Genomic DNA, 14,752 nt, shown 5'->3' with positions numbered 1-14,752 from the left:
CGATCGATTGGATCCGATCATGTGATTTTCAAAGTATCGGAATCGGCAAAAAAATATCGGACATGCCTTATTTATATATATATATATATATATATTTTTTTTTTTTAATCGTTTTCTAATTGTATATAACGTTACAGGCAAAATGTCTTACACTCATCCAGAGTAGTTTTGGCTTAAAGTAGGGCTATCAAATTTATTGCGTTAACGGCGGTAATTATTTTTTCTTAATTAATCACGTTAAATAGTTAACGCATGCACTGCACGACCCACTCAAGCATTGTCGCGTTCAATCTATAAAGGCGCCGTTTTACCAATATATAGAGCTAAATGCAGCGTGTAATGAGTAGAGAGAATTTTGACAGCCTTTGGAGCCTTTTTTTATTTGGCTAAAGCCTTACATTCCCTCTCTCAGCATATAAAATTAACGTGGGAGGCATTGTGGGGAAGAAAGGTAGTAGTTGATCATTTTCTTAACACCCTATGTTCTTTCCCAACACAGAGAAGATATATCCATTGGTACCTCTACGCACAGTCATGGTTGCACTTCCCATCATGCATTTGGGTTGAATGGCTGCAGTATCATTTACTGAAGGCTCAACGAATACACTAGATGGCAATATTTAGTCACAATATACAAAGTCACATTTATCCTTTAAGAATTACAAGTCTTTCTATCCGTGGATCCCTCTCATAGAAAGAATGTTAATACTGTAAATGATATCTTGAGGATTTTTTGTCATAATAAACAAATACAGTACTTATGTACTGTATGTTGAATGTATATATTCGTCCGAGTTTTATTCATTTTTTTCTTAATGCATTGCCATAATGTATATGATCGGGAAAAATTATCGGGAATGATTGGAATTGAATTGGGAGAGAAAAAAAAGCAATCAGATCGGGAAATATCGGGATCGGCAGATACTCAAACTAAAATGATCGGATCGGGAGCAAAAAAAAAAATGATCGGAACAACCCTACTTAAGACTCGAATTTAGACACCCATCTAAGGTTTATCACTAAATCTCCCTATTACAGCCTAAACGTAGCCAAAATGAAAGGGCTTCTGTCCAGACAAGACAGGGATAAATGTAACCATGCATTAGTTTTTACTAGATTGTATACTGGCGTGTTTACAGTTCTTAACAATAAATCAATCAGGAAGCTGCAGCTAATCCAAAATGCTGCCAACAGAATCCCTACAAATACAAGGAAACTGGAAACTGACCATATAACACCAGTCATTAATTCAATACACTGGATAGTATACGATCTTACTGCTGGTCTAGAAAGTTGGCATCTGTTTTTTATTCATTGCTTTCATTGTGGTTTGACTGTTAAACTATCCTTATCATAAAAAATTGACAAATTTAAACTGACTGATCCTCACTTTAAATCATATAATAAACATGTGCTTGCTGCTCATGTGCAAAACGCTATTACACTTCCTCCTCACTTGTTTTGCTCAGACAGGAAGTGAGGTCAAGTGCCGCTCAAACGGTTGAGAGGGTGCGGCCATTAAACAGGAAAAAAATCTATTGTTTATTCACTTCTGCTTAACTCAATTAAAAATCTTTGAATGAGTTTTTCGCTAGAAGACGTCCATTCCATTTGAACTGGGAGGGTGGCAGCGAATCATTCATTCGCTGTCAACCCTCCCACTTCAAACGGATTGGATGTCTAGCATCATCAATTGCAGTCAATTAGTTATAACATCTAAAAAAAATTTAAAAAAAAATTGAAGGATGGAAACACTTATATGAATGTGAGAGGAAAAAGTGATGAGATACAGTACATGTTTTCTTTTGTTCGGTGAGAATTCAAGGCCTCAAGGGGAAGTGGGGCAACGCCACAGACCATAAGACCGGAAAGCAGTACACTGTCATCAGGCTGCACTTTTTGCACACGCAACCCACCCCCACCCCACCCTCTCATCAGATAGAGTAGGGTGGAATAGTAGGGACAGGGGTGTCCAAACTATGGCCCAGCTTTTATTGGCCCGCAGTAAATGATGAAAATATCATTGAATAAGAAGCTTGAGTTCAGTCTACATTCTGTTGCACTTGTCAGCTTCAACACTAGATGGCACTAATCACTTAAACAGAGTCTTCCCATGAGCTTTGGGGTTAAAACTTTACAACATTAAGGTAGGAAACAGGAGAATTTCAGTTGATGAATGGGATCAGTAATAGCAGAGTAGTGATCATTGAGTCTCATTTTTATGTCGTTTCTATATATTTAGCAGGTTATTTATGTATTATACATACATACATTTTCTCCTGCATATCCGAGATCGGGTCGCGGAGGCAGCAGCTTCAGCAGGGAAGCCCAGACTTCCCTCTTTCTACAAACTTTTCTTTGTTTTACTTACACACATAGTACACACACACATATTTACATACATACGTAATAGTGCTGTACAAAATGACATTAATTCGCTGCCACCCTCGCACTTCAAATGGATGGGACATCTACTAGTGATAAACTCGTGGATTGGATGTCTACTAGTGACAAACTCACGAGTTTATCACTAGTAGACATCCAATCCATTTGAAGTTGGAGGGTTTACAGCGAATGAACTTGACGTGAATGTCAATGAATTTCAATAGTAAACATCTGCTCCATTTGAACTGGATGGACGTCTAGCGTCTTCAATGGCAGACAAAGAGTTAAAAAGTCACACCTGTTCCTCTGGCCAAGATACTCCCTCACATCCAACTCAATTCAAATGGATTGGACATCTATCACTGTCAATGTCAGTCAACGAGTTAATCAAGAACTCTTTATAACTAATTACTAAACTGCATACCCAATATTGGACCATGATTTTTTGAAATCATTTCAAAACAGATTACTCGTGCATAATTCTTCATACGTGACCTGAGTGGGATTATTACAGCAATGGTGAAATAGTGTTCTCCACTTACCAGCACGACTTTGAAGCGTTCCTCCAGCTCGTCTTCAGCAGGCAAGGGCAGCTTCGGGGGAGCCGACTGCTTCTTGGGCAACGTCGGAGCGCCGGGTTCGCTCATGATGGCCGATGTGCCCACCGAGCTCCTGGACTCACGGCCTTCAGCGGACGCCTCCTGCTCCGAGCCCCCGGCATTCCCCATCACTAATCTCCACAAGTAATCCAGCAGGAAGCCGTGTACTAACGTTTTCTTCAGAAAAATCAGTGCATACCAGAGCAGAAGAGTGTAGGCCTAGACGAGGCCTCGTGGAGACAGGGACGTCATGGCGCGGAGATCAAAAGCGGAAAAACGGCACCTCGAGAAGATCTCTCAGTGTGTTGTCTGAACGGAAGGCGAAACACACTGAAACGCAGAAAAGACAGAAACCGCACCAGCAGAAAAGCAGAAGAGTAACTTCCTGTGCATGGCAGCAATGTTCTTAGTAAGAACACGGGGTGGGGCACAAACAGGGAGAGGATTGTGGTGGTGACTGTTAGGGTTGATGCAGGTGCTGGAGGTATGAGGTGAAAAGATCAGCAGTTGACTTGAAACAACTCTAGAAGAGCTTGGTCTTTACCTTTCAGTGAAGGCCAGTTTGCTGAGAGGCAAGCCAAGGGAGAAACAGCGAAACCGTGTGGCTAAAACCAATTACTGCATCCAAGGCTGCCTCATTTGAGGACTCTTGGGGAAAAGGGGAAAGCACACGTACCAAACTTCACTCGTAATGCTTTCAGCTTGACAGCAAACCGAAATTGCAATTTAGCTAATATTTAATCAGTATTTAATGACATCACCTGCTTACTTTGCCAACGGAACTCGTACTTTGTTTGATACCGTAGAAGGTCGTCTTGAAATTGAATGCATTTCAATTTAGCCAGGACCGCGAACGCACCGACGATATCAAGGACTTCCAAAATGGCGGATCCGACGACGTCCCCCGAAGACCACGGCAAGGTAAAGTCGAACCGTGTGCTCGTAATAAACATAATCTTTTTTTGTCTTGACACACGTCTTTTGTGACATCAGGTACAAGTCAACCGTCGTGTGTTGGTGTATTTTGGACTTCGCTGGCTGTCATTTAGTCGGGCTTTGTTGTCTTGTTTGTTAAATAATTGTAGTTGAGTTGTTTTTAGTCGCGATCTTGTAGTTTAACAAAGCTTTGTTTATGAGCACGTTGTTTTCGACAGTCTCTTATTTTAGACTAGTTTTGCGAAGTAAGTGGCGTTTTCAAACTCCGTGGCTGGCAGTGAATGCGAAAGATGAAGCACAGTTGCTTAAACAAAGCTGTTTTTACGTGGTGGACACAGTAATTTACTCAAATTACAACTCAAAATACTGAAATTACCCCTCATAATACTGAAACTAAGGAAACTAACTTCCTGCTGTTTTAACGGTTTAACCCTTTAAGGTGTGGGCATATCGTGTCCGATTTGTATGCAGTTTGTTGCCTTTACATTTCAAACAATTGTTAACAATGTCTTGGTTGTGTCCATTTTTTTTTTCAGGACACCATACGTAACCTTTCTGCCCAAATTTTTGTTTTCTTTACTGACCAATTATAATCAACATTTTGGGTGACCCCCCCCCCCCCCCCCCGCCCCCCAAATAAAAAGTCTCAATTTTTTTTGTTGTTTTTGATATTTCTAATCCTGACGTCCTATTGAGAACCAAACATGCTCAACAAACTATTTTGAAGCTTGATCATCTTTATTTAATTTGTTAGAACATGTATGAACATTCAACAGAAAAAAATTAGACTGAATAGTTTTATATTAGATAATTCAACAGAAACAGTAGGTATTGTCATGGGCGTTTTGTTTGCCTTAATACATAATATGGTCAAAACAGGTTATATACAGTGGACCAACAGTGCAAGACTGCATATTTCACTAACACAAAAAGGGTTTGGAGGATATCTCTTTGTGAAGTTAGGTATTGCACCCCTTCACCTTATCAAAACTATGTACATACTAGAGCTGGGAATCTTTGGGCACCTAACGATTCGATTACGATTACGATTCAGAGGCTCCGATTCGATTATAAAACGATTATTGATGCACCCCACTCCTTTTTTTTTTTTTTTGTTTTTGTTTTTTTTGTTTTGTACATTAGTTCCAAAATTGTTCAAAAATCCTCTCAGGCTAAACCAAACTACTATTTCAGTATCAAGTTAACATATAGCAGTAAACAAATATACAAAAATAACAGTAAATAAAAAGCTCCAGTCCCCATTCTATATCAGCAGCTTTAAACTACTTTCAATTAATTTAATGTTGTGAATCAACCGTTAAAGTTGTTAAAATTGCTCCTGTTATTCCATAATTTCTCTTTTGTCTACTTTCAACATGTAAAAGTTTTAAAACTATTTTAAAGATAGATTCAAGTCAATATTTTACCGATTTAGGAGTATTTTAGATAAAAAGTTAATTAGGTTCGCTTGGTGGGTTCGCAACAACAGCCTTGCAGGAAGTGTACTGCTTTAAGATGGCGGCCGTTACTAACGCCCGCATCTAGTTTTTTGTAGATGTGCTGGTAACGATACCGAAGCTATAATGCATCTAGTCCTATATAAATGATATCTACCGTAACATAATGTGGCTTGTAGCAGCTTTTCGGCAGTAGTCAGGTATGTTTTTGTTTTTTTTATATCTCGTGGCATGAGTTGAGCTAGAGCCGTGAGTTGAGCATTGGCGTTACCCGAGGGGCCGGGTAATGAGAAGTATGATGTTTAGCTACTCTCGCTCCGTCCCTAATTGCGCACCAAAGACCGCGCGGCGCGCCGAGTGTGTCGTACTTCTGCTTTACTTGGCATATTTCAATAATCGGAATTTGAATGTTTGTGACTCGTTCTCGAATCTTCCACGGCCGAATCGCGAATAATCTAAGAATCGGAAATTTTGCACACCTCTAGTACATACAGTCAAGCTTCTCGAACATACATTTATATATATGGCGGAAAACACTCAGGTGACTTGAAGTTCCCCTCTGAGACCCCCAATTTGGCCAACTTTCAAAATTGTCCGATATGTGATACATCATTGGAAAGCTTAAAATCTAAATTTTCTGAGGGAAGATTTTTTTTTTAACAGGAGGACATTAAAAAAAAAAAAAAAAACTACATTTTGCTGTTTAAAAAAAATATCTGGAGGTGAGAGAACACAAGAGCAGAATTACAGACGCCATGACTTTCACGAGATATTATCGCGTACTTACCTTGTTTCGATCCAAAAACACCATGCAGCATGTATCACTGAGTGTCAAGACACAGCTGTGAATGGCCACAGCTGGATTTTTGGGGGGATTTGATGGGTGAAACATGGTAATATAACAAGGGTTACGATGCAGAAATCGCAGACGTCAAGGAGTGGTGGTGATTTTCTTTTTCATATATTTACCCTTTTAAACGTTTTTTTTTTTTTTTTTTTTTTTTTCAAAATTTTCTTTGTTTGGATCAATTATTTATCATCTAACATATCGGAGAAAATGTGACAGTAACAAAAAAAAGCGATAAAAAGCGATTAAGCGATCGTTATGAGGTAGATATCCGTGACTTTACAGACGCCATTTTTTTCCATTGTGACATAATTTGTTTAAAAGTTTATGTGAGTGAATAATTTTTTAAAGTTTTTTTAAACGAAATATGAGACATCAATGAATGATTCTAAGCTAAAAACGACAGACATTTTGAATAATAAATATAATTAATTACCTTTGTTTTATGGCTGGGTTGAAACACAAGCGGTTGCGCGACGTCTGTAAACGGGAGTTTTCAGGGTAAAATGGACAAATTAAAAAAAGTTCGGGGGCTTGATCCGCCATGAATCTGCTATGGCAGCATATAAACATATTGTTCTACCAAACACAACAGTTGTTTTGGCTTAAAATACAGCAGTTTCTTTTAAAGAGGAGTGCAAGAGCAGAAATTGCTTTTTCAGTATTGTCTGTGTTTTCCGCCATATGCATACTAATTGAACGGTTGACTCTGGAAAATTCAAATATAACACTGAAAAAAAGTATTTTCAAAAATGTTAAAAATAAATCAGTTGAGTTCAATTTTTTCAGGCATGCTACTCTAAAAAGCATTTTTTTCTTGGATCAAGACACAGGTCTACATCACACATACCAAACTTCCAGGGGGTGTTGGTGCTCTCCCTTACTCAAAAATGATGACAAACCTGGCCCATTCTCTTCGTCGAGTTTAGTTTTCTATTCATTCTGCTGCACGTTTCACTCGCTCACTCCAACTCGCTACCTCGCTACTCGTCTCCCCCTCGTTCGGTGGCGCCTCGCTCGGCAGTATATTAAAATTTTTCGCATTACGTCCTCTAGTGCTGCAACGATTAATCGATTAACTCGAGTATTCAATTAGAAAAAAAGATTCAAATTATATTTTGCTGCTTCGAGTATTTGTTAAATTTAAGTGCCGTTGTAATGGTTTGTTCTGAAAGTGTTTGCCTTTAGCTTTATTGATTTTGGTGATTTGCCCTTTTGTCTGCCTCATTTCACATGGCTGAATGCAGCTGCTCCCTGTTAAGACCAACATAAGTTTTTTTTTGAACTAAAAAATTTTTAATGCATTCATAATTTAGTTCATAGGTATATTTAGCCGTTTTTTGTAGGAATATGTGAACAATTTGTTAAGAGCATTGTAAAAAAAAATTCTTTTTTTTTTTAAAAGCATTTTATAGCATATAAGCTAGCTGACCTTTGCTTTGTAAATTAGCCAATTGTTCTTTTGTTGTACATAGATCTTTTTTTTTTTTTATACCGTTTTAGGCTCAGGTATTTCAATTTTTTATGTTCCTTATGCGAATACTCGATTATTCGAACTAAATAGTTAATCGATTAATCGACTACTAAAATAATCGATAGCTGCAGCCTTAATGTCCTCCCTTTACCTCAAAATTGCTCTTGGTGCTTTCCGTTTTGAAAAAGGACAAGAAATGATGGAAATATGGAAATTAACACATGGTCCATGCAGTGTTTCAATGTTGATGAGGGCCACGTGGGGGACGTAATTACAACGTGACAAGGCTTCAAAGATGCGCATTTGACCTTGGAGGGTTAAACAATTTTAATAAAAGAATTCACTGACTGCGATAGCCGTCCAGTCCATGAAATCCCTTAAAACAATAGGAAGGCTGTTGATCTGTTTCTTGAGTTTCATAGTTGTAAATGATAATATGCCAAAGGTGAAAGTAAAAACTTATTTTTAAAAGCAACTCTGGTTTTCTTGTATCACCATCAATGGCAGCCAATGTTAAACAAACTTGCCATACATGTTTTTGGGTTGTGGTTAAGTACCTTAAACCCCGGTTTGAACTGCAATTGACAGTGATGGATTTCCGATTCATTTGAATGGGGAGGGTCAATTCGCTGCCACCCTCTTGGTTCAGCTCATCTGCACAAAAGCAATGTGCTAAATATAATATAAAGGCAGCATTTACTCGTATTTTATATGTCAGCGCTGTCATCAAAATAACGCACTTTGAGGAATTGGGGTCATCTTGGTTGAGTTGTTTGTTCGTTATTTGAAAGCTTCTCAAGCAGCGAGCACATGAGAAATAACTATTGTTTGTCCTGAATTAAATGGCAAACACGGCAGCGATGTGGTCTTGCATGTCCATGAAAAGAAATAATCAGGCCAGTGCTCAGTGGGTGCTTTGAGCACCTTTGTCCTCATGTAGGCCAGCACTTTTAACACGTCTTAATTTGCGCTCCATCCTTTCTTTCTGTCTTCTGTTGCCTGGTGACGGCCCAGCACTCGGAGATGGCGTTTGGCGATGGCGTCTTTGACCCCGGTGAGTTTACCGCTCGGCATGCCGCGGCCTCGTGGAGAAGCGATGACGAAGTCTGAACTTCCGTTGTCGTAGCTTTCTTTGCCGAAGCCTCCAGAGCGGGAAGCGTGGTGTCAAGGGCCAACAGTATCAGCTCCACAAGTGCCTCCTCAGTACCAAACACAGGTGCGCGTCCCCTCGCTGGCTTTACTCATTGCAGGTCCAAGTCACAAGAGTATGTGTTGTGGCTAAAGGTTAGCCAATTTATTGAGCTGATAAATTGACTTTTTTCAAGATCCCCCATCATCCGGTATAATAGGATAAATGTAATCTTCACTGTTTAGGTAATGGTCTTTCCTTTACGAATGTTGGCAGATATGCATATCAGCCGATTTATGGACTTTTTTTTCCAAAATGGGCCGAGATCAGCCCATATAATTGGATGACATTGTTGTTCACTGTTTGGGTGATTGTCTTTATTAATGGTGATTTTGCATTAGAGAGAAGTTAAGCAGATAATTGAATATTAATTGCCTAGCATAATAAACATGCTTTAAAACAAAAGCATATTGGTATATTTTCAGTATTGGCCTTTGAAAATCCCGTATTTGTCAATCTCTAGTTCCATTTGAGGTAGAAGGGTTGGTAGCGAAAGAACATTATTCGCTGCCACCCTCCCACTTTAAATGGAATGGATATCTACTACTGATAAAATCATTTCAATTTATAGCTGAATGATGATTGGACGTCTAAGATTGTCAAAAGCACCGAATAACCCGGTACGTCTTCTTCTCTCAATACGACAGATGATGAGGACAGTGACTGCAGGCACGAAACATCATACAAAAACTCCTACAAAGATCGTCGGAGGCAAGCGCACACGCAGGCCGAGCAGAAGCGGCGTGACGCCATCAAGGTGACTCTGCATTCTCCTCAAACCAGTCCCGAATATTAAAAATGTTGCGTCCTGAGATCTCACAGCACTTAAACTCCCAATTCAGAAAGGCTACGACGACCTGCAGTCAGTGGTGCCGACTTGCCTGCAGTCTGAATTTGCGGTGGGAACTCAGAAGATCAGCAAGGCCACCATCCTACAGAAGAGTAAGTCACAAAAAAACAATGAGTTCATCACTAGCAGACGTCCAGTCCATTTGAAGTGGGAGGATTCTAGAGCTGTCCCGACTAGTCGACATAGTCGACGTCATCGATGACATAAATCCGTCGACGAGCTCAACATCCCGTCGACGGTTAATGAAGGGTTAAAAAAATATATGCGTGGAAAGTTAGAATGTCGGATGCGCTGTTTGCAAGCGGGGAAAGCGGCACAAAGCCAAAAAAAGCGCACCAGAGTGTCCAAAACATTGACTTATTTCAAAGAAACAAAGGAGAGTACACTCTTCTGTCCTGTCTCTTCAGTGCCAAGCTTGGCTGCACGTCGGCCGTGAACAGGGGCGGACTGGTAATCTGTGGGTTCTGGAGGATCACAGAACGGCCGGTGCCCTGGACGGCCGGCGGCCGCCATTCATTATTATACATCACTGTTTTTATCCCCTCTAGCCTCTCATTATCTACAGTTCGCATCCAATCCGACAGGTGGCAGCAATGCGCTTGGCTGTTCATCGCCAGTCTGATAGAAGAACGAAGAAAACACAAAGTACCCTTCATTGGTTCTTTGTGGAAGCAAACTAGCGACGAGCATTAATGCACAATATGGATGGTGGTGGCAAAAAAAAGGGTGGCGCGGAGAAGGTTAGGGAGAAAAAAAATTAAAGAAACAGGAGAGCAAAGCATTAAAATGTCTTAAGTTGAGAAATATTTTCGCAAGCAGCAGTCTGGCTGCAACGGCCACGTCTGGTAACAGCAGCCTAGCCCCCGGCAATGGTGAGAGGGGTAGCGGGAGCCGCTCTGACGTGCAGCCGGTGCAGGGAGAAGAAAAGAAGAGGAAGGGTGTAATGATAAGCTGGTGGAAGTTCCCCAGACAAGCGCAGGGCAAGTAAAAAGGGATGAAGAGGGTCACTTGCTCGGTATACCGGCAATTGTTATCCACCAGGTAGCTACATTTTAAATGACAATCAAAGGGTTAGTGCCAGCTCGTCCGTTTGCAATCGTGTCAAGTTACAGTATGCTAGTCCTCCTATCACTCTCCTAAAGAAAAATATTTTAGCTGTAAAACAATGTATGCACACGCAGCAGCAATATTAATTCATAAGAAATATAACAAAATATTAATAAAATGAATGGTTTTACTTTTAAAGTTTAGTAAGATAAATTGATATACAGTGCTGCTCGAAAGTTTGTGAACCCCACAGCGATGGTCAGATTTTTTGTAAAAAAAACTAAAATAACCTTATTAAATGTTAAGTTATACCCAAATCCACAATACTGACATTCCAAATAATGGACTGAAACAAAAGAAATAGTTATATTGTCATTCTTTATTTAACAAAAGTGGTTAATTTAAGAAAAACTCAGATATCATGTGTGCAAAAGTATGTGAACCCCTTCAGTTAATAGGATATTGCGCCTCCTTTTGCAGAGATTACCTCAACCAAACGCTTTCTGTAGTGACTAATCAGCCTCTCACATCTACTTTGGGGGATTTTTGCCCATTCTTCCTTGCAGAACGCAGTCAGTTGAGAGAGGTTTGATGGGCGTCTGGCATGAACTGCTCGCTTCAGGTCCCGCCACAGCATTTCAATGGGATTTAGGTCAGGACTTTGACTGGGCCAGTCCAGAACACGAATCTTCTTCTTTTTCAGCCATTCCTTGGTTGTATTGCTGGAATGCTTTGGATCATTATCATGTTGCATGATCCACCTTCTGCCAAGCTTTAACTTCAAAACAGATGGCGTCAGGTTATGTTCTAGGATTTGACAATATTCCTCAGAATTCATGATTCCCTGGACTATGTGGAGTTGTCCAGGTCCTGAGGATGAAAAGCAAGCCCAGATCTTGACATTCCCACCTCCATGCTTCACTGTTGGGAGAAGGTTCTTTTGGTGGTATGCAGTGTTGACTTTTCGCCAGACATGGCGGTTTTGGTTGTGACCAAACAGTTCAATTTTGCACCTACATCAGTTGATGAAAACTCTTTTTAATTTAGTCTCGACAACACAACTGTTAAAAAAACAAAAAAAAACTACTGAATTGATTGATTAGGAAATCAGGTTGAAATAATAGAAAATTCCAAAATGTTGAGGGGGTTCACAAACTTTTGAGCAGCACTGTATTTTTTTAATCATGTATATATCGTTTTGTTTTCTGGTTAATACTTTCCAATGAAGGTTATGTATCCAGGATTTGTCTTGAAATGTTTATTGGTATTTTCATTGAAATTTATTATTTGTATGGCAAGATTAATTATGGCAGGGGTCTCCAAACCGGTCCGCAAGGGCCGCTGTGGGGCCTGGTTTTTGTTTCAACCGATCGAGTGCCGATAGTTTAACCAATGAAGTTTCTGCTAAAACAAGCAGCACCTGACTGCACTTGTAAAACACCAGATTGGTGCATAGGTGTTGTCTTGTTTTGTTGGAATGAAATCCTGCGCCCGCTGCGGCCCTATGTGGAATAGTTTAGAGACCACTGAATTATGGCATTAACAATGAAATCATTTTATAGACATAGATATATAGATATATTATAATAAATTAGATACATAAAACTTGCTTTGAAAAATAAATTCTTTCATTTGTTTTTTCAGGTTGATCATAGAGCTAGTACAGAAAATGAACCCAACTCCAGTTCAGCCTTGCAGTACTTTGAGTGCCCCAAGTCAGACAGTCACAGTCTAGACACATTTTCTTCATTTTCTCTCAAAGTGCACGAAATTGATACATTTTACAGTAAAATGTAAAAAAAAAAAAAAAAAAAAGTCTTCCCGGGGGTGGGGTGGGTGTGTGTGTGGGGGGATGCCCCCCATACCCCCGGACTCCTAGGGGGTCTGTGTTTCCCTTCGTATAGCGATTCTTGTGGGCTGGGCTGAGTCAAAGTCCAGGGCTGCTTTTTAGTCCCAGTCCGCCCCTGGCCGTGAATAAACACCTCAAGCGCCTTCACGCAGTTTGTAATTTTTTTTTTTTTTTTGTACACCAGAGGGTGCTGTCGCCTTACGAAATAATGATGTTTCATTGACAATGGGCCTATAAGTGCTATTAGTATTGTTCTTAATGCTAATTGAAAGGTTTATGTCATGTTATGGTTTATTTTATGGTATAGAAAATTATATAACGTTAAAAGGTCATAAATATATACAGTATATACAGTGATTGCACTCAAGGGAGAGATTGTCAATGATAAGGTAATAAGGTAAAGACGATTCATATAGGCAATTCATTGATATATAAATAAGGTTTAAAAGGAAAAAGGTGAAAAGTTTTTAATTTCTAATTGTGTTGCTTTATTTGTGTGCACTGTAGCTCTTACGGTGTGTTTACATCAAGGATGGAATAAAAGTTGTAAACCATCAGTTTAAGAGACCATCTTTTCAATCAGGATGCTACACTAGTTAATTCTATCAGCATTTGAAGTCATTGTTTATTTGTGATTTATTATTGTTATTTACGTGTTTATTTGTACTTTAATAAATAATTTGAGTGTTCAAATATGTTTTTTGTGAATTGATAAGCGTCAACAAAAATTTCATTGGTAAATTAGTTAAAAAAAAAAAAAAAAAAATTTAATTATTAGATTAGTCGACTAATCGTAAAAATAGTCGGCTGACTAATCGGGAGAAAATTAGTCGTTTGGGACAGCCCTAGAGGATTCATACGCTGCCTTCCCTCCGACTTCAAATGGATTGGACGTCTAGCCCTGTCAGTGTCTGCTTTTAACTAAAACCACCAAAAAACATTTATAGGTTTTCATATTTTAATGAGGATTCAATTCAAACAATGACAGAAGGGGGGGGAATAAGTAAGTGAAACCTCTGCTTCAGGAGACTTAAAGAGCAATTGAAACCTGTTTTTACCTGTTTTTAAATATAAAAGACATAAATGTTTTGAATATCCATCTTAGTCCTGTTTAACTTGGAGAATTCATTACAGAAGACTTCAATTTGTTATCATTGTGCATATATGCATCGTCACAAACGTGATCACACAAAATGCAACCACGCATCGCATCACCGCTTTTCGTCCTTCTCCTGAGTCCTCACAAATAAAACATAAAGTTTCGGGGAAGGGGGAGGGGGTTCAAGCTCGTGACTACAAATAAAACCGGAAATTTAGGGTTTTTTCGGGCTCGGGCAAGCGAATTAAGTTAATTGATCGGGCCAGTCAGGTCGGGCTGGATTTTTTTAGGCCCGATCTAACTTCTAGCGTCATGTAATGTTGGCATACCGTACACCTATTCAGCCTGTTTTTCTTTATTGTATTTTAAATTGCCTTTCAAGATGACATGTCTGTTCTTGGTGCTGGATTATATAAAAAAAAAAAAAAATCCCCCCAAAAATGCGATTTATACTCCGATGCGGCCTATATGTTGTTTTCCTTTTCATTGCGCATTTTTTGGCTGGTGCAACTTATACTCGAGTGTAGGGCTGCAGCTCTCGAATATTTTAGTAATCGAGTAATCGACTGAAAATTCTATCGATTAATCGAGTAATCGGATAAAACTAATATATTTTTAGGTGAAGAGCAATTATAGATATACATGAGAAAACAAGACATTTTATCATTTTCAGTCAATCAATGTCTTTATTTTTGATGTATATTGTTGAAAACAGCCAACAATTGCATCGTAGCTGTAACTAGAATTTAAAAAAAAGACTAATTCACTGCTTTCACTCAAAAAACCTTTAGATCTTATTTTTAAAAAGTGTGTGTATATATATATATGTATATATATATATATATATACATATATATATATACCTAAAAATGCCTTTACGCTTGATAACACACATCACTTAAAAGTTAGGATTTTTCCCCACGTTTTTCAATTGAATTTCTATTTGTGTCAAACCATTTTTAAGTTCTAGTAAAGTTTTAAGTTAGTCTAAACTGTAAGTCCTGATAGGATTTTGAGTTT

General features: G+C 39.0%; 2 protein-coding genes across 7 annotated transcripts in view; one reads left to right on the top strand and one right to left on the bottom strand.

The window, feature by feature from the left end:
• The window catches only part of fmnl1a (formin-like 1a), a 22,460-nt gene extending 18,547 nt beyond the window's left edge, over positions 1-3,913 (bottom strand). For 2 of the 5 annotated variants that reach the window (XM_057817882.1, XM_057817885.1), the window contains exons 1-3: positions 3,754-3,912; positions 3,529-3,632; positions 2,928-3,314 (exon numbers count right to left, since the gene is read on the bottom strand). In XM_057817882.1, the coding sequence (XP_057673865.1) occupies positions 2,928-3,113 (186 nt within the window). In that variant the 5' untranslated portion in view covers positions 3,114-3,314; positions 3,529-3,632; positions 3,754-3,912. Of the gene's footprint in view, positions 1-2,927; positions 3,463-3,528; positions 3,633-3,753 lie in introns of all 5 variants that reach the window. The other 3 variants (XM_057817886.1, XM_057817884.1, XM_057817883.1) reach the window with 3 other exon arrangements.
• The window catches only part of mlx (MAX dimerization protein MLX), a 17,429-nt gene continuing 6,129 nt past the window's right edge, over positions 3,453-14,752 (top strand). The window contains exons 1-5 of one of the 2 annotated variants that reach the window (XM_057817896.1): positions 3,453-3,905; positions 8,713-8,752; positions 8,825-8,914; positions 9,535-9,644; positions 9,730-9,829. In XM_057817896.1, coding sequence (XP_057673879.1) covers positions 3,810-3,905; positions 8,713-8,752; positions 8,825-8,914; positions 9,535-9,644; positions 9,730-9,829 — 436 coding nt within the window. In that variant the 5' untranslated portion in view covers positions 3,453-3,809. Of the gene's footprint in view, positions 3,906-3,952; positions 3,978-8,712; positions 8,753-8,824; positions 8,915-9,534; positions 9,645-9,729; positions 9,830-14,752 lie in introns of those variants that run through there. The other variant, XM_057817897.1, reaches the window with a different exon arrangement.

Source organism: Corythoichthys intestinalis, chromosome 16 (assembly GCF_030265065.1).
Source record: "Corythoichthys intestinalis isolate RoL2023-P3 chromosome 16, ASM3026506v1, whole genome shotgun sequence".
In the NCBI taxonomy this organism is placed as follows: Eukaryota; Metazoa; Chordata; class Actinopteri; order Syngnathiformes; family Syngnathidae; genus Corythoichthys; species Corythoichthys intestinalis.
The sequence above is the reverse complement of the archived record's forward strand: the minus strand, read 5'-3'. Positions and strand labels throughout refer to the sequence as shown.